Source organism: Myotis daubentonii, chromosome 1, assembly GCF_963259705.1.
Source record: "Myotis daubentonii chromosome 1, mMyoDau2.1, whole genome shotgun sequence".
In the NCBI taxonomy this organism is placed as follows: domain Eukaryota; kingdom Metazoa; phylum Chordata; class Mammalia; order Chiroptera; family Vespertilionidae; genus Myotis; species Myotis daubentonii.
Window position 1 is genome coordinate 141,703,786 of NC_081840.1, and position 20,043 is coordinate 141,723,828.

Consider the following 20,043-nt stretch of genomic DNA (forward strand, 5'->3'; position numbering starts at 1 on the left):
TTAAAACAAGCATTTATTTCTTATTTACAGGTCTGAGAATTCACTGGTTTGGTGGATATAGGCCTCCCTCAGCTGAATGTGCCTATGTCAGGCTGAAGGAAATTAATGTAGAGAGGTTTGACGTCTTTTGATTGTGAACCTTCCCATCTAAGTATGCTTATCCATTTGTGTAAGTATATGGTTATGTTCTTCAGGTCTGTTTTAAAGTTACCTTTATGCTGGTCTTATGAAATTTTTGTTGAGTTTCATCCTAGGTATTACATCCTTTAAGTCATTGCTGTAATTAGAGTCTTCCATATGCTTAATATTCTAACTGGTTGTTGTTTGTATCATGAGAGTTATTTATGTCAGCATATTAATTTTGTACCCCACTACCTTTTTGAATTTTCTTACTGATTATGACGATTTGGTTTTCATGGTACTCTCAGGAGCTTTCCAGCTACACAATCCTAACATCTGCATAGTTTTAGTTTTTTAATTGATGCTACAGTAGCCTGAAGTAACTAGCTCGATACAGAAGCTGATTTTTGCATTAAAGACCTTTATCACAAAATTATTATTGCCATTACGTTATTAGTTTCTAAAATGCATGCTCGCACTTTTTATTCTGTAAAACAGGAAAACATTCAGACCAACACTGCATGAGTTTTCATTACCTTCAGCACCTGTTTGAGCAGCTCTTTCACTGCCTGCAAGATCAACCAAATTCTGAAACATAGAAGGAAATAAGCCTTTAGGAAGGATAACCTGAAATAATGAAATCCAAACTGAAAGCACGTTTTTAATGCATGGTTTATCTGAACACCACTCCTATATTGCTGTCTCTCACCCCACTGTCTAGGCCAGTGATGGCGAACCTTTTGAGCCTGGTGTGTCAGCATTTTGAAAAACCCTAACTTAACTCTGGTGCCATGTCACATATAGAAATTTTTTGATATTTGCAACCATAGTAAAACAAAGATTTATATTTTTGATATTTATTTTATATATTTAAATGCCACTTAACAAAGAAAAATCAACCAAAAAAATGAGTTCGCGTGTCACCTCTGACACGCGTGTCATAGGTTCGCCATCACTGCCCTAGGCCTTCTCTTTTCCGAGTCAAACTGATCTCTACACCGTGTTTTTAAACTATATCCTCCATAATGCTAACAGAATAGGTTCTCTATTCCTACACAAAGTTTAAAACCTAACCACGGTGAATATGATTCTTTATAATCTGGCACTTGTGTTGCCCCAACATTTTATCTATCCATTGCTTATTAACTACTCACTAAATTGAACTATACGCACTACGCCCTACACACTCATGTGCTTCCACAATTGCAAGTGCTATCTTTTGCCACTCCCTTTTAGTTAGTTTGAATGTTCTAGTATGCCCTTACTCATTATTCAGGACCAAAGGCAAATGTTACCTCCTCAATGTAGTTTTGCCGAATTTACCCTTCATCTCCCACACCTTGAATGAATTGATTTTCAACTGTGTTCAGAGGGGTGTTTATAGATGATGACTTATTCTTATAGTGCTGAGCTAGTCATTTGTATCTCCCAACACACTGTAGCATCTTTAAAAGCACAGGCCCCTCTTTCATTTCACAAATGTTGTTGAACAAAGTGACTGCCTGTCATGCTGCAGGCAGTTTGTTAGGTACTAGGAATACAACGTGAACTGGACAAATAAAAGCCCCTGCTCTCAGAGCTTATATTCTAAATGGGGTGGGATGAGAAGAGGAGGACGTTGGTGAGAAGAAAGAAAAAGACAAACAGAGAAGAAACGTATCATGTAAGTGTAATACAGATAATTTAAAGAGTGCTGGAAGAGAGACGAGGAAGGGACAAAGTTCTTTGGATTGGGTGGTTGGGGAAGGCCTTCCATTAAACCAGGGGTGGGGAACTTTATTTCTGCCAAGGGCCATTTGGATATTTATACTGTCATTTGCTTAATATAATTCAGTTAATATAAATTTATGTTGCTATGAATAAAGCTCATAGATTTATTGAATTTCCAGTCCCACCAGTGGTTATCTTGGCAGGGCCAGACTAAATATGCAGCCTGCAGGGCGGACATTCCCCACCCTTGCATTAGACTAAGATCAGAAATGACAGAGAAGAGGGAGCCAGCCATGCAAAGACCAAGGGAACTGTATTTAAGAATAAAAAATAGACTGTACACCCAGTCACAAAGCAATAACAACCTTAGTGCATTCAAAACATAGAAAGGGCAGCACTGGCAGAGTGGTGAAAGATAGGACAAGATAGGGTAAGAACTCTGGATTTTCTAAGTGCAACGGGAAATCATGAGAGGGCTTTAAGCAAGAGCGACATGTCTTGATTTAACTTTCTGAAGGATCAACTGTGAAACCCTAGGTGGAGAAAGGGTTGGGGAGGGGCAAGAAAGGCAGCAGGGAGCCCAGAGAGGAATGTTAGTGTGAGACAATGGTGGCTTGAGCTAGGCAGGTAGCAGTGGAGACAGTAAGTAGTGGAGAGATGTTTTCTTTATTCTTTTAATCTCCAGAGCCCAGTACTATGCTCACAACATGGTAAAGGCTCAGTAAATATTCTTAATGCATTTAAACTCAGAGATTTAAATTGTTTCTCTGTGGAGACTTGCAGGAATGGCAGGTAATTCTGTACCATTACATTGTAGTTATATCTCAGATACTTCTTTCTCTAAAATACTCAGAGAAGTCTAATATTTTTTGTAGAGTATCTATTACAGATATCCCTGATACATAATAACAGGGCAATGTGGTGATGAAGGCAGCATGAATTAAGGTATAAGATGGGAATGAGCATTAGTATTCGAAGATATGAAGAATCTATACGAGAGGACCTCGTGTGGAGTAGAAGGAAGTAAAGTTGGATGGGCCAAGAGTGGCCAGATCTTGACTATGGGAGAGACACAACAAAATCAGTACTTCATAACACTTGAAATGAAGATCAAAGTCATGGAAACCAGGTCCAGTAGAATGATGTAGCAATTTAAGAGAGATGAGTGCCTAAATGAGTATGACACCAAGGAGAAATGTTGAAAGATGAAATCAGTAAGAAATGGTTATAACTGGATAAAAGGGGAAGCAAAAAGAGAGCCAAAATGACTCGGGTTTTTAGCCTACGGGACCAGAATAATGCTGGTACAACTGGAAAAAAGGAATATTCATTGCAATAGGAATTAATTTGGTTTTAGACACACTGAAGTTTGAGACAAGAATGGGACATCTGATATAATAAAAGGTTAATATGCAAATAGACCAAATAGCAGAACCAAATAACCAGTTGCTATGATGTACGCTGACCACCAGGGGGCACGCACGGAACATGGTGGGTGTTGGCAGCAAGCAGCAGAACGCGGAACATGGCAGGCGTTGGCTGCGGCAGGATGATGGAACAGGTGAGGAGGGATGCCAGACCAAAGAAGGGCGCCGGTGGCTGTCATCAGGGAGAGCCTGTGGTGGTTACTGAAATTTCTTTGATCCTGCCTGTGCCGCGGTCCCGCTGGTACTCGCACCTGCTGCTGGCGCCAGTCCCCGTCACACCCACTGCTGGTGCTCAGCACCGGTCCCAATTGCTTGGCGCCGTCAGCAGATGGTGGCTGCTGGCCCTGATTGCCCCTCAGGGCTTCTCCACCTCCCCCTGCTCCTGAGGGGTGATTGGACACACGCTGACGGTGCTGGTCCTGCTCGCACCGGCTCCTGCTCACTCTGCACTGTCAGCAGTTGTGAGTGGGACAGGTACTGTCAGTGTGTGGGAGTGGCAGCAATGGGAGCAGGGCTTTCAGCAGACAGGGGACTGGGGGCCCCCCCGGCAGGGTGGGGTGGGGGGGGCTGCGGCAGGAGGGGCCGGGAGGGGGCACGGAGGATGGGCTGAGACCCGCCCCTGTGCCCACTGCAGCCTCACATCCCACAATTCCTTTCAAGGTGCACGAATTTGTGCACTGGGCCCCTAGTACGATTATAATAATCATTAGGAAGACATGTATTAGAACTCAGAGACTCTAGATAAAATAAACATTTGGCCATCATTAACACAGAAGTGATAACAATGTCTGAGAACACACATGGGAAGTAAGAAAGGCCACAGAACAGCCTGTGTTTTGTTAGAAGGGTAGGAGAAAAGAGGCCACACAGGGGAACAGAGAAGACGCACAGCTAAGAGAACCTGGATCTTATCACAGAAAGGCTAGGAAATGCTCAAAGGCCACCTACAAAGAGTCAGAAAATGATCCTTTGGGGAAGACTTCTTCCCAGAAGATACTTAAGAGAGGCTGGAAGGTTGTTGGATCAGATGGGACCTGTGGTCCCTAAATGAGAGCATCAAACAACATGAGAAAAGTCATCAAATGGATCACTGACCATGTCAAGAGTATTAAAGCTAAATTAAGAGAAAAGTTGGAAATGTAGTGATATATCACAGTCCAGGTTTGGAAAACAACACAGAAGTTAGGTTTTTTGCTGTTAAATTAAAGCAAGACTAGTTTACTAAAATAAACTTTGCACTTGTATGGTAAAGTAAGTAAACTAGAATTAGATTTAATTAAGACTGATTTTTCAAAATCTAAAAATGAACAAACATAAACTATGTACAAGTGTTGGGACTACAAGACGAATAAGATATCACTCTTGCTTTCCAGGGATTTACAGTCTAAAACACTGTGTTTATAATATAAAATATATTTTTTTATTTACTCAAGAATGAACCTGAATGTGATTTATTTTTAAACCATCCCACTTAAGTTTTTGTTTATCGCACAAGTCTTAATTCTATTGGATGAGACTAAAAAGCCAAAAAACAAAGACACTGACCCATTCCAAAATTACGTTAACTCTTAAATGTGTATGAAAAACAAATAAACAAAAAAACAAACAAAAAAAACCCAAACAAAAAAACAAACCCCCCTTCATTACTGTCATAGAAAGCCTCAAATCCTACAGTCCTAACATCTAAATTTTAGGAGATGGTAGCCATACATAATAGGAAGAAAGATCCTCTAAATTCTTCCTACATTTTAGCTAGCAATTTCATGCTACATATGTCGCTAGTTAAAACACCATTTATAGATGGTTCTATTTAGTTCAGTTAACAGTCCTTATGAAACCAAACAACCCACAACTGAGTCCAATTTTACTTTGGCCTCTAAGGTACATTATCATGGTTTATCAATACTCACCAAGTGGGACACCTTGACAGATCCTTCACAATTAGAAGGTTCACCTTTCTCTCTACTTTCCAAAATCTAGAAGGAAAAGGAAACTTGTAGAAAAATTAATGCATTCTTAACTGGAAAGACCAAATAGAGAATTACCTACCATCCTAAAAATGGTATGAGAGCGACTGCTTCTTTGATTCATTTTTGTAATTCCATAATGTCTATTCTCTGTAAAAAATGAGTCATATTTCAGCAGTGTATGTCAAAATTTTAAAAAATTAACTTTTATTTTAGCTTAAAACTGAAAGTGTGACTTGCAGCCTAAATGCATTCAATTGAATCGTTTTTACAATGTCTTGAAGAAATACAGAATAAAGTCTTACTTTCTCCCTTTCTGATCCACTTCAAAGCCATTTCTGATGTAGAAACAACTTCTTCTGTGAGGTCAGATACATACACATTCCTCTGAAACAAGTTTAATTATGGGAAGAGTAAAGAAATAGAAAACACTTAAAAGTTTGCATATCAAAAAGAAGGTGCAAACTATGATAGAATACATGTTTAGAAGTTAAAAATGCAAATGAAAACTATAGTATGAAAATAACAAGTAAACTTATGATATTTACAATTTACTTCCTATATCAAAGCACACCAAATTCTAACCTGAAACTTCCATCTTGCTTTTTTTAGGCACTTAAACCAATATATTACAGCTGTCAATATTTAAAAACTACACATATAGGGGTGGGCAAAAGTAGGTGTGTAGTTGTGAGTATACAAAATACAAAATTTATTTATTTTTTTTAGAATTTATTCTTGTATTATTGTATTACTAGAGGCCTGGTACAAGAAATTCATACACTCAGGGCGGGTGGTGCGGGGGCACCCTCAGCCCAGTCTGTGCTCTCTCCCAGTACGGGAGCCCTTGGGGGATGTCCGACTGAGGAGCAGGCCAAAGCTGTCAGTCGGACATCCTTAGAGCTGTCACGAAGGCAGGAAAGGCTCCTGCCACCACTGCTGCGCTCATCAGCCGTGAGCCTGGCTCAGGGCTTCTGGCTGAGTGGCACTCCCCCTGTGGGTGTGCACTGACCACCAGGGGGCAGCTCCTGCATTGAGCATCTGCCCCTGGTGGTCAGTGTGCATCATAGCAACCGGTCATTCTGATGTTCAGTCATTTGCATATTAACCTTTTATTATATAGATGTTACAACTGTAAACCTACTTTTGCCTACTATGTATTGCTTAAAAAGGGATCTTTACAATCACTTAAGAAAAAATAAAATAAACCATAGATACAGCACTTAAAAATATAGAAATTAAAGGTAAATGTTCAAGAACAACAATCGCAATAAATAAGTCACTTTTTTGAGCTACTTTGTTAACTCTGCTACTCACATTGAAGTCTTCCCGAATTATTAAAGGCTTCATTTTTCGAGTATCACAAAGTAAGTCTGTAATGGTTTCATTATATATTTCCATGTAAGACACACGCAAGAGAAATTCCCTATCAGGAAACTAGAAGATAAAACAATAAAACATTAATCATCCATTTAGGAAAACCTAACACTAAATGTTTATGTGTTAATATTAAATATTAAAATATTGTTTGAGAAACTATCTCCTTAAAACAAACAAACAAACAAACAAAACCCCTAAAAATCCCCTTATGGTTCTATATTAACAATGATAAACACAAAACTATAAAAGCAAAAGCACTGTTTCAGAAAAATACAGTATCATAGAATTAGAAGAGTGCCCTGTCCAAATCTATAAGTTCAAAATAAAACCATACCCACAGATGTTCAAATAAAAACATTAAAAGTCATTAAAATAATAATTAATTAATTAAAGTAATAATAAGTAATTTAAATGCAATCAACTCTTAACTAATTATGCTGCCATATATGGCCCTCTGCTGCCCTTGTCTTTTATCTACATCTATTTTTACTGCTCCTTGGTAATCAATGGCAGTTAAACAAAGGCAGTGAGGAGTTAACCATTCTGATAAGACTTTCCTGCTCCTTAATGCCCATTTTGTGGTCGGAGTATTACTATTTCAAGCAAAAAATGAAGAACTTTAAGCTCTGAAGTAAGTTTGTGGAAAAGAAGTAAATCTATGCATGCCTTTCTTCTCTCCCCATAGATAATCAAGAGATAACTATAAATCTACTTCCTTTCATCATTACAAGAGAACACTGAAGTTGCTATCCTATTATTACTATTTTTACTTGTATATACTAGAAATTTAACTAAGTTATTTACCTTCTCAATTTTATGGAAAATGTCATGAATTGCCCTGGGTATTACTCCCAAATAATCTCCTGAACCCATCATAGTAAATGTTTTTCCCGAAGCAGTCTGCCCATAGGCAAATATAGTACCTGCAAAAACAAAACACACACAAAGATCAAAAAAAGAGAGAGACTACAGAGTATAAAACTATCAATATTTGTTGAACAGACAGCCCAGACTAAAATGTTTCAGCAATGAATACAAACCATTATAGCCTTGTATGGCAGAATCTATGATGGGCACTGCTATTTCTTCGTAAACATCTTTAGTGGTTTCATTACTATCAAAGACACGATCTAAAAAAAAACACACGAGTTAAACCAAACAAACTGTGTTTTCTTAATTAGTAGTTGCTCAAAGAAATAAAATTGTCAGAATCTATAATAATAAAAACATAATATGCTAATTAGACCGCACGTCCTTCTGGACAAAGTCAGGGCTGCGAGGGAAGCCTGGGTCCTGGGTACCAGAGGGAAGCTGGTGCTGGCAGCTGGGGGAAGGAGGGCCTACTCTTGCACGAATTTCGTGCATCAGGCCTCTAGTATAGTATAACATATTTAAGACTATATTTTCTTCAACTTTTTGGTCCTCTGAAAATATACTTTTCTATAAGGTAAAATGTGTTGGTCCTAACACCTAAACCCCATCCAAACAAACAAAAAACCCACCCAAGAAAACGTCATCTATGCTATGTACTTTCAAGAGGCAGTAGGGCATAGTGGCTAAATATGGAGTCTTGAAATACATTGTCTGCAAATCCTGGTTCTGAGACTTACTAGCTGTGTGACTTTGGGCAAGGTGGTTGATATCTCTGTGCCTCAGTTCCCTAATTTGTTAAACCAATACACTGTATTACCTTCCTCACAGAATTATTCTAAACATTAGGTTAATACTTAGGAAATGAGAACTATTACTATTCTTTGGGAAATTTCAATGTTTAGAATATCTAGCAAAAAGGACTAGCCCAAACTAAACCAACAAATGCAAACATTTCAAAGAAAAGTACTGAAAAAAGCTGAATTTAGAGGGAATGCCCAGTTTGCTGGTTGTCAAAGACTAGGTTTAGGACAGCATTTGCCCTGATGAATTCACTAGTCTAGGAAGTGGTTTTCTGCTTTTGTTAGCACATTAAAAATGGACCACTCTTGCAGTGGTAGCCTCACATTAAAAAGCTCACAAGCAATCAATTTGTGCATCAGGAGGGAAATGGATTGACCCACAATGAGAAATTCAGTGATCACACTGCTTGCACCACGCCCATATATCTACCCTGTTGGCAGAACTATATGGAAAACCAAAGTTCCATCCAAAGACTGCTTAGGCATCATAATTTCTGAGCAAGGAGGGATGACCGGATGATTCAAATCTTAATGCCATCTGCTTCAGATAGGTGAATGAGTCCAAATCCTCAATGGCATATACGGCTTCCGAGAATCTGTAGTACCTGAGTCGAAATGCTTTCGCATTCATTGCTTTTGGTTTTATAATCTCTGGCACATACTGCTTTACCTTTTAAAAAATTATGTTAATCCCCTCAAATAGTCCTTTACCAGGAATCATTTTCTCTACTATACATCTTGGCTCCAGAACATTATATGTTGGCTTTCTACATTAACACTGTTTTGACACTCATTCCTAAGGTTGTTGAGAACACCTCGCTGCCGCTCTTTGGTGCCTAAGTGGCTGCCGGAAGCCGGTCCATCCTTGCTGCTTGACACAGTCGCTGCAGGAAAGAAACATCTGCACAGCATATGTTTCAAGGGACCTGGCGTATATAGCATACTGTTAATATGTTTGCTCCCCTTAGCGCTGTGTGTTTTAACCAAGGTCACCTCCGAGAAAGGTTGTTTCCCCAGGTAGGAATTTTTCCCTGAAGTCAGGGAGGGGATGAAACTCCTTAACTAAGTGCCAGGCGGGTAGTTAATCACTACAAACAATCATGCTTAAGCTACATAATCTTTACTCCCTGGAATGGAGATAAGAAACGCCCTAATCTTTGTAATAGAAATTGACAGGATTAAAATCAACTGGGATAAATACGGATGTAACAAGACAATAAACAGCAGAACCTCTCTGGAGATTGAGACCAGAACTTGGCTGGAGATCCTGGCTAGGCTGCTGATCAACTGAACACTGTCTCTGTGTCCTTCCTTCTTCGCCGACTCCGTCTCCGCCTTTGGGGACCCCTGGACCTGCTGGGGTTGGACCCCAGCAAGTGGCTAGGACACAGATCTAGAGCCTGACTTCCCCTTGCTGTCTGTGTGAACTCTCAGCCTCTGTTTTAGTCCTGTTCTAAAACGGGAAGGTACCTATCACATAGTATCTACTGCACAGGCTTGTTGGAGGATCAAATGAGTTAAGATTATGAAGAGCTTAGAACAGTGTTTGACACACTGGCAACACTATATACACATTAAATCCATACAACAAATCAGTCTAGTAACCTTTAGGGCAGGGGTGGGGAACCATTTTTCTGCCAAGGGCCATTGGGATATTTATAACATCATTCTCGGGCCATACAAAATTACCAACTTAAAAAGTAGCCTGCTACATTTGCTTAAATTAGCTTACCCTAGTGCCTTGGCAAGGCCAGACCAAATGGTTTCACGGGCCTCTATGTTCCCTACCCTTGCTTTAGGGCCTTTAAGTCCCTTTGTCCTAGGTAGCTCTCCCTCATCCTGCAGGTCCCAGTTTAAGTGGTACCATTTCAGACACCTAGCTAGATCCCCACTATAAGCTTCCAAAGCTTGTCATAATAAGTGTAATTACTTATTAAGGTGTCCCTTCTGACACATGATAAGCTCCATAAAAATAGGGGTGAGTCCTTGCGGTATTTCAGCAAAGAACGAATATCTTCCCTACTTATTGTTTAAAGAGATTTCTTGGAAATAATTGTGGAAAAAATACTAAATTGAAAAAGATGATCTTAAAGATGACTTCACATTAAGTGACACATTTTAGGCTTACGAAGTTTTAGGCCATAAATACACTAATAAATAAGAGTGGAAAATGATAGTTTTAGTCATAAGACACTCTGACTATGACTGTTTTAAATATCAATTTATTATCTTACCTTTCATACATGGATGAACAATTTTTTAAGGTACCCACTGAAGCAGTTACCAAAAGGCTTGGTCTCTTCTTTAATGACAAATCCAGTATTATTCACAAGCTTTTGTACTCTTTTTGTTATTGTTGTTAATCCTCACCCTACGATATTTTTTCCATTAAAAAAAAATTATATATATATATATATATATATATATATATATATATATATATATTCTTATTGATTTTAGAGAGGAAGGAAGAGGGAGAGATGAGATAGAAATATCAATGATGAGAGAATCACTGATCAGCTGCTTCCTGAATACCCAGTATGGGTGATCGAGCCTGCAACTCAGGCATGTGCCCTGACGGGAATCGAATCCGGGACCCATCAGTCCACAGGCCGAACCTCTATCCACTGATCCAAACCAGCCAGGGCTTTCCATTGATTTTTAGAGAGAGTGGAAGGGAGAGGGAGAGACAGAGAGAAACATCAATGTGAGCGAACCACATTGATTGGTTGCCTCCGCACAAGCCTTGACCAGGGCTAGGGATCCAGCCTGCAACTGAGAAACATGCCCCTGTCCGGAATCAAACCAACCGGAGACCCTTCCATCTGATAGTCTGAGCCAAACCGGCTAGGGCTTTTTAATTTGTACTCTTAACAGGAACAGAATAACAGGTTACCCTTTGATGCTAGCACAAGCTTACCAAAATTAAAGGATTTACTCCCATCCACTTGATAAACAGCATTATTGCCAGTTTTCCAATAAACTTGGGTAGTTTCTCCAAGAGCTTCTTCTCTAAAACAATAAAACACTGCATTTTACTATTACTGGTCAAAGAAGCAATGTTATAGGAAAGATAATTTAAAATATTTCATCTTCTGAAGACTATTTTAAAAGATGGTAATGACATCTATATCAGATAAACATGGAAAATCCACCTTTTTTGGGGGGAGGGGTCAACACTTTTTTTTAATACTTTTTTTTTATTGATTTCAGAGAGGAAGGGAGAGGGAGAGAGATTAAAAACATCAGTGATGAGAGAGAATCATTGATTGGCTGCCTCCTGCACGCTCCCCACTGGGGACTGAGCCAACAACCTGAGCATGTGCCCTTGACCAGAATCGAACCTGGGGTCCTTCAGTCCGCAGGCCAACGCTCTATCCACTGAGCCAAACCAGATAGGGCAGAGGTCAACACTTTTAAACAGGGCTTCAATAACCTCCTGCCTTCTCATGGGAGTTTCATTTCGAAGCTCTTCACTCCCACCGTCTTACCCAGTACCAGCAGCTGAGAAGACACACCCAAAATGCAACCCTGCTTAGGTCCCTCTCCCTTAAATCCTTTATTTATTTTATTTTATTGTTTTTATTCTATCTATCTATCTATCTATCTATCTATCTATCTAATCCTTTAAAGGTCATCTGAAGTCCTTGCTGTGGCACCGGAGACCTGGATTATGTTTATCTCTCTTCAACCTCATCTTCTGAATTCCTCTATCTATATATCTATCCTAACTCCCTACTAATCAATTACCCGAAGGTTCCCAGGGGATAATAGATTCAACCCCTCTGCGCCTGGAATTCCCTGACTAACCTTTCCCTTAAGTAACTTTATTCTTTCATTCATGAAAAGGGTCAGGAGTTTCCTGACAGTAGCCCTGCCTTCCCCCAAACTGTCATCTCACCAAAAGGCTATGAGGCCTCCAGCCAACACTCTCCGCCAGGATATGGTAACACTGGCCAACATGTATTGTAATAGTTTCTTTATGGGGCGAAGGCCGGAGACGAGAGAAGCAGACAGACTTCAGTACCTCCCCTCCCTGCTTTTTCTCTGTAGCATTTATTACTCGCCTATCAACGTTTTCATTCTACATTTTTTTCTACTTTCTGTCTCTCCTGCCCCATGTAAGATCCACAGGGCCACAATGACAGTATGTTTAGTACAGTACACCTTACTAAAAAAATAAACAATCTGTATATATCACCAGTCATTCCACTTTCTGCAGGTTGTATGCAGTCATTGTCTGAATGAAGTCTTAGGTGCCTACTGAATACGATGCAAAAAATAAAATAAAATAAAAAAGACAGGCTCGCTCTGGCTCTTATACGGGGTGCACAGCAGGAGGGAGACAGGTCGGTGTCACCCGCCTGAGTGCCAGCAGGACCCCTCCGACAGGACCTCCCCAGCCGGTGGGTGGCTGGGTGGGTGCAGATTGGGGGGCGCGGGGGGGGGGGGGCGAGCAGCGCAGGGCTAAGGCTCTCACGCTGACCACACTGAGTTTTTCGATGTAAGAGAATCCGCAGCTGGAATGTGTCTTTTAGACCCGCCGGTCCTTCCCTGCGACTTGACACAGGAGGGAACCCAGGCGAGCAGAGGGTGAGCGGATCAACAAGGAGAAGGGATAACAGGCCACTGTGCACACCCCAAGGACGCCGACAACAGTTCGGAGAAGGTCAAGGGGGGTGGGGGGGCAAAGCCCGGGGAGGGAGACACCTACGATAACGCCAATATTAAAGTGTTTTTTTTAAATTAAATATTTAAAAGGATAAGCGGCCGAGTTACTGAGCAGCGGCGCCCGGCGGCAGCAGCTCTGGGGAACCCCGCGGGCTTCACCTCTTGGGCTGGGGCCGCAGGGCGCCGGGTCGCGGGCGGGCACACCTACCTGCTGTTGAGCGGGCGGACCCGCACGCAGACGGCCACGGCCCCTTCCTCCGCCATCCCGTCCTGTCACGCTAGGCCCCGGGGAAGTGGCCTAGGCCCTCCGCGCCGGCGATGCGGAGGCCGCGGGCCGCCCCGCCTTTAAGTTTAAATTTTCCCAAACGCCGCTGCTGATTGGGCGAGGTCTCTACTGACGTCACGGGCCGTTCCACCTGCGTCGCGGCGCGGGGGGCGCGAGGCCGGCGGGCGCGTCCACGGGTATGGGAGGGGGTGTCACTGTAAAGGGTCTGGAGAAGGTGGTTGCAGGGGGGGATCCGTGGTAAATAAATAGCTAGTATCTGCTACAAGGCGCTGAAGTGCAGGACGCCACTTCACCCTAAAAGTTTGCAATATGCAGAAAAAAAACCCAGAATTTTTTTTTCGCCAACGAAAGAGAATTATGATCTTTAAAGAATCAAAGTGCCCACCCCCACCCCTACCCCGACAAAAATAATTAATTAGTTAATTAATTAAATAAGAAGGAAAAACCTTCAAAGTCACTGTCCAGCCTGGAAACAAGAATCTTGTGCTCAGAAACTCTGAGGTTTAGATTTTCTCTTTTCCTTTTTATCTCTCTAAGTTCCTGTTTTCATTGGCCTTGGGTTCTGAAAGTAATTAACAGTTTGCCACCCTGAAGCTGCCTTTTGTGATACTGATTTTAAGCTGTTTGTTAAGAAACAAAACACTCAGAAAGAGCCTTTGATTCGTCCCCCTTTCCTGCCCAAGAGAGTCAGAGAAGCCTGCTTTAGGAAGGTAGCCTTGGCTTAACCACCACTTTAAGAACCTGTTAATTTGATTGTTAGCCCAGCTAGAAGATGAGGGCTGAATCTAATAAAATGATAAGAGTTAAGAAAGCTGTGCTTTAACTTAAATTGTGTGGTCAGGAAAGGTGAAGAGATTTGTTAAAGATACACTGAGGCATATTTAAAAAATGTAAAGGTTTATTTGAGCAAAAATCTATTCAAATCAGCCAGTATCTCATCTAGCAGAACGAAAAGAGCTCTAAGGACCTACACAAAAATGAACGACTTTCATGGGCAGAAAGGAGTGGAAAAGGGACATTACCCTCAGCCCCAAAGTGGATTGGTTATTAAAAACTGACTTTTCTTTAGGGGGTGACAGGGGCCTATCAGGCAGATTACTTAGTTGTTGATTCCTGATTGGCTGTTTAAAATCCTATTTCTGGGAAAGCCAAGAATATATTTAAATCTTAATTTGGTGGCATGGGGTTTAGCATGAGCAACTCCATTTTGGGCCTGTTGTCTTGTTTTCAACAGATTAAAGAATTTGAGGTTATGGAACTTTCAGAGAGTTTTAAAGTTTGCATGCATACTACTTCTCTAAAAGGTGATTAAAATTTTTACTATTAACTTTTTTCTTACTATTAATTTTTTCTCAAAGATTAGTACATGTGTATGATGAAAAAAATGTAAGTAGCGTAAGAAGAATCACAGTGAAAAATTAACCTTCTTCCCACAACTGATCCCCAGGGTACAAGTTTGTCTCTCCAAAGGTAACTTGCAATTTCCTAGAGTGTTATCCTCAGATTAATCTACAGATATGCACATACATATCTCTTTTTCTTTTCTTTTTTTTTTTTTTTTTTTTAGAAGCAGGGTTTTTTATTATGTTCTTGAAGTTAGGCTGGTATAAATTCACATTAGAGTGTTATAACATTGGGATGTTTACATTTATGTAATCCCATGGAAACCAGAAAGAAAGAAGCTATAGAATATACATGAAAGTAAATAAGAAGGGAATTAAAATGTTTCACTATAAAAAAAACAACAACTAAATGTAAAAGTGACAATAATGCAGGAAATGCAGGACAAAAGCTATAAGACATATAGAAAACAAACAGCAAAATGACAGATGTGAGACCTTTCTTTTTTTTAAATTTTCTTTTTTTTTCCCCCCCCATAACTCCCCCCCTCCCAGTTCCCGCCCCACCCTCCGGCCCTCACTCCCCACCCACTGTCCTCATCCATAGGTGCACGATTTTTGTCCAGTCTCTTCCCACATCTCCCACACCCCTTTCCCCCCCAAGAATAGTCAGTCCATTCCCTTTCTATGTCCCTGATTCTATTATAATCAACAGTTCATTCTGTTCATCAGATTATTTATTCACTTGATTCTTAGATTCACTTGTTGATAGATGCATATTTGTTGTTCATAATTTGTATCTTTACCTTTTTCTTCCTCTTCCTCTTCTTAAAGGATACCTTTCAGCATTTCATATAATCCTGGTTTGGTGGTGATGAACTCCTTTAGCTTTTCCTTATCTGTGAAGCTCTTTATCTGACCTTCAATTCTGAATGATAGCTTTGCTGGATAAAGTAATCTAGGTTGTAGGTTCTTGGTATTCATCACTTTGAATATTTCTTGCCACTCCCTTCTGGCCTGCAAAGTTTCTGTTGAGAAATCAGCTGACATTCGTATGGGTATTCCCTTGTAGGTAACTGAGTTTCTTTCTCTTGCTGTTTTTAAGATTCTCTCTTTATCTTTTGCTCTTGGCATTTTAATTATGATGTGTCTTGGTGTGGTCCTCTTTGGATTCCTTTTGTTTGGGGTTCTCCGCGCTTCTTGGACCTGTAAGTCCATTTCTTTCACCAGGTGGGGGAAGTTTTCTGTCATTATTTCTTCAAATAGGTTTTCAATATCTTGCTCTCTCTCATCTTCTGGCACCCCTATAATTCTGATGTTGGTACGCTTGAAGCTGTCCCAGAGGCTCCTTACACTATCCTCGCATTTTTGGATTCTTTTTTCAATTTGCTTTTCCGGTTGGATGTTTTTTGCTTCCTCGCATTTCAAATCATTGACTTGATTCTTGCGCTCCTCTGGTCTGCTGTCGGGCGTCTGTATAATATTCGTTATTTCAGTCCGTGTATGCTTAATTTCTAGTTGGTTCTCCAATATAAGATCGAGGGTCTTATTAGTTTTCGTGTAGAGCTCATTAAGTTTATCGGCAGCTTCTAAACAGTTCTTGAGAGACCTTAAAAGTGTGGTTCTGAACTCTATATCTTCCTTTGACAATTTTGTCCTGTTTCTTTGTCTCCGCATTTTGTTATGCTTCCTTGGTGCACCCCCTAGTGGTCTTTGTTCGCAGTCTTATAATTAAATCTTGATTGTTGTAGTTAATCCCAGGGAGGGTTTGACCTCCAGGCCAAGTGGCTATGAGAATCAGCTGTGTCAGCGGTGAGAGAACTTCTGTCCTCTAGGGAGGTGCTAATCTAGCCTTTGCCTGAGGCTATCCGGCAAAGGCCTCTGTGCAGGGCTTGGGCAGGGCGGGTCAAACAGGATCAACAGGGTGGGCCGGAGAGAGCAGTTATGGCGGCTCTCAGTCCTGTCCCCAGGGGCTCTGCCTCTCTGAGTCCCAGCACCCGCTGCAAAGCTGGGAGAGAAAGCTGCACTGGCTCTGACCAAAGCCAGACAGTCCCGCTTCTCCCGTTTGAGACTGGGTCCCCAAAGACTCGCCTGTATCTGGAGCTCAGAGTCTGCGACTCCCTCCCGATTGAAAACAACAACCGCGCCCTCCGCCGCCAGCCCGCTCCTCGCACTCCGCACCTCAGAATTTGACTTCAGCACTGCGCCTCCTCTGAGTGTCCGTGTGCGTTTCTCTTTCCTCCTAGTTGTAGGACTTCCACTCAGCCAGCGTTCCTGTGGTTCTGGGTGATGTCCCTTCCGTTTTTTGGTTTCACTTTTGAAGTAGTTGTTCAAAGCAGCAAACTCCGGCGTTAACCTATGCCGCCATCTTCTCTTTTTCTTTATTGCATGTCTTTTTATATAAATAGGTACCTACAATATATACTGTAGTGTACTTTGCTTAAAATATGATCTTTACATAGCTATTTTTATTCAGTTCAGGAAGGGAAAATGAATACCAGAGCATGCATGTTAATTGCACACACTTCCATGTTGATGTTTAAACCACAGTTTTTCCATCCAAACTGCTGATTTCTGTTGAAGCTGCAGAGGGCACTGTCATCCCTCCAGAAGCATGGCAAAGCCTTGAATAGTGTTTTGCAGTGTTTGAATGCATTGCCAATTATAGGATTCTGAGCAGCTCCTGGCATTTGTATACATCAATTCAAATCACTCACTTGTGCTCACTTCTTATATATGTATTTTATATAAAATTAATTGCCATATGTGTTTACATTATGTCATCATCCTCAACAGGGATAATTTTTGTGTAATAGGTACAACATTTAATTTTGAAAGCACAAATCTTAACTTTAATTTTGTAGCCATCTCTGCAATGATCACAGACATAATATCCTTTTCTTTTTAATTATGATTACACGAAATTTGTGTGGCATCATAAAACTGTACTGACCTAGGTCATCCAACTCCACAATTTCTGAACTATATGCCACACTAGGAAATCATCCACAAAATGAGGAGATTGGATGAGAGTATTTTTAAGGTTCCTCTTAGCTTCAATAAGTTTATTACATCTTCCTAAAAAAACAAACAAACACACCTGTTAAAATTGAGTATGGATGAGTGTTAAATAGAATACGGATGAGTGAAGGGTTGGGAAAAGCATTCTAGGTTACAGAGAAAGTCTAAGACAGCTACAGTGCTGCAGGGACTGATGACAGGCTACCCTAACTCATTCTCCTTTTTTCGGGCCAGAAAGCAAGACTGTAATACCAGCCTGTCTTGCCCTTAGGCTGCTACTTCTAGGCCTAGATATAAAAACTGCATGGGTGCATTTTTCCTTGGTGATCAGTCTTTCCCCTTGCCTCACTGACTATTGCAAACCTTGGCCATTCTCCTCAAGGCTGGGTCCATCTTTACTGAGAAACCAGGGCAATCTGGTAAGATGTCTCTCCACCCAGCTCTCCCAGTCTGCTAGCCTGCACTCCAACTCACCTATATCCCCACCAACTCTTTCCTCCTTTCATGCAGTTACTGAGAATGAGGTCTCTGGTCTAAGGTAGATCCTCCCATTTATGGCCTTGATTCCTTCCTCTCCAGCACCTTGCTCCAGCAATTATTCTCTATTTCAAAAAAAAAAACTCCAAAAAACAAAAAACTACAAAGCAAGAAACGAATCACCCACTACTCTAAAACAACAACAATCTGAAGTTGTCAAGTGAACATTCCGTATCACCCATCGAACTTCATCTTCCCTAAAGTGAGTTAAATATTTTTACTTCTATTTCACAGTTGAGCAAGCTAAGCTTAAAAGATTGAGTTCTTTGCCATTGAATTAGAAGCTGAATGCAGGCCCAATGCTTTTGTGTCACTACTACAGTTGTTTAAAAAGGTTTACTTCACATCCATTTGCATAATTAAACTTTTTCTGACACTCTTCACACTTTACTTTTTCTCTAAAAGGCTATGGCCACATAATAAATACTTTAGGCTTTGTAGCCATTGCAGTGTGAAGGCAGCTATAGACAATTTATAAATGAATCGGCGTGGGGTGTTCTAATACAACGTATATATAGACAATGAAACTTAAATTTAATTTTATATATCATAAAATATTATTCCTCTTTTGTTTTCTTTTCAATCATTCAAAAATGTAAAAGCCATTGTTGGTCCTGGGACATACAAAAATGGGTGGTAGGCTGGATTTGTTCTGTGGGCCTCAGTTTGCCACCCCCTATTTTAGGAGATCTATTTGCGGTATTGATATGAATTGTAATTTATGTCCATCATTTTTGTATTTCTTTTTACCTTTAATAAATATATATTTTATTGATTTCAGAGAGGAAGAGAGAGGGAGAGAGAGAGAGAAACGTCAATGATGAGAGAGAATCATGAATTGGCTGCCTCCTGCATGCCCCCCACTGAGGACCAAGCCTGCAACCCCGGCATGTGCCCTTGTCTGGAATCGAACCCAGGACCCTTTATTCTGCAGGCTGATGCTCTATCTACTGAGTCAAACCAGCTAGGGCAATTTTTGTATTTCTTTAGAGACACGGGCAAGGAAGCAGCCAACCCTATACTGTGATGCTCTTTAAATGGTAAAATTTCCAGCTTATTTGACACATCACTAATTTCATGGCTCATAGGTTAAGCAAGAAAGTTCTCTGAAGACCAGTTTTGTTCTCTCTTATGTTTGCTTTCATTTCTTCCCTTTTCTATTTAATGAGAATAAACAAAATGTTCTGGGATAAGAAGAAAAGTTTTTATCAAAATTTAACAGCTGTTGAGCCATCTGTTACTGTAAAAGAGTTTGATTAGCACCCTACAGCAATTAAGCCATTTTAGGTTGGAATGTACTAGGAAAAAGAGGAAATAGAAGGCATAGCTAACCAATGATGGGTATTGTTATTGACAACAGCCCACCTCATTTGGAAGAGTATGTAGATAACAAAAGAAGTAGACACTTGATAAATTATCTTCTTTAAAATTTTTATATTCATTTTGGTAAAAATATAAAAGGAAGCCAAGTGAAAAGAATGAGCTGGAAAAATCAGTTGTGAATTTGTAAAAATAAAATTTGATGGTCTCAAATTTGTGATTCTCAATTTGTTTCCTGGGGCATGTGTGTTATAAATGCCCCCACAAACATGGTCCCGGATTTGGCTTGTTGAGTTTTGACTGCATAGAGAATAGAAATGATTTTAGTGATGTCTGGCAGCCTGGACCCACCGCCATGAGTGCAACAAGATGTGGTGAGAAGCGGAGCACAGCTTGCTGCAATGAACATATGAGAGGTGGCATCTATCACCAAGTTGGTACCAAGGAAAAGCTCGTGTTTACTGGGATGAGTGAGAAATTGGCCAGGTGAGTTTAAGGGATGGAAGTTAAGGCAGTAAAGATTACAACTCAAACAGCAAGATAATGCTGAAGGTCATCCAAGGATTATCTGTAAAAATATGCATATACAAT

At 40.6% G+C, this 20,043-nt stretch overlaps 1 protein-coding gene across 5 annotated transcripts in view; it reads right to left on the reverse strand.

Moving 5' to 3' along the window:
• LOC132214337 (centromere-associated protein E-like) overlaps nucleotides 1-13,304 on the reverse strand; it is a 64,457-nt gene extending 51,153 nt beyond the window's left edge. For all 5 annotated transcript variants that reach the window (XM_059661409.1, XM_059661420.1, XM_059661399.1 and 2 more), the window contains exons 1-9: nucleotides 13,157-13,304; nucleotides 11,198-11,289; nucleotides 7,645-7,734; nucleotides 7,409-7,527; nucleotides 6,542-6,661; nucleotides 5,530-5,611; nucleotides 5,307-5,374; nucleotides 5,168-5,233; nucleotides 657-708 (exon numbers count right to left, since the gene is read on the reverse strand). In XM_059661409.1, coding sequence (XP_059517392.1) covers nucleotides 657-708; nucleotides 5,168-5,233; nucleotides 5,307-5,374; nucleotides 5,530-5,611; nucleotides 6,542-6,661; nucleotides 7,409-7,527; nucleotides 7,645-7,734; nucleotides 11,198-11,289; nucleotides 13,157-13,212 — 745 coding nt within the window. In that variant the 5' untranslated portion in view covers nucleotides 13,213-13,304. The remainder of the gene's footprint in view (nucleotides 1-656; nucleotides 709-5,167; nucleotides 5,234-5,306; nucleotides 5,375-5,529; nucleotides 5,612-6,541; nucleotides 6,662-7,408; nucleotides 7,528-7,644; nucleotides 7,735-11,197; nucleotides 11,290-13,156) is intronic.
• Between the last annotated feature and the right edge of the window lie 6,739 nt (nucleotides 13,305-20,043).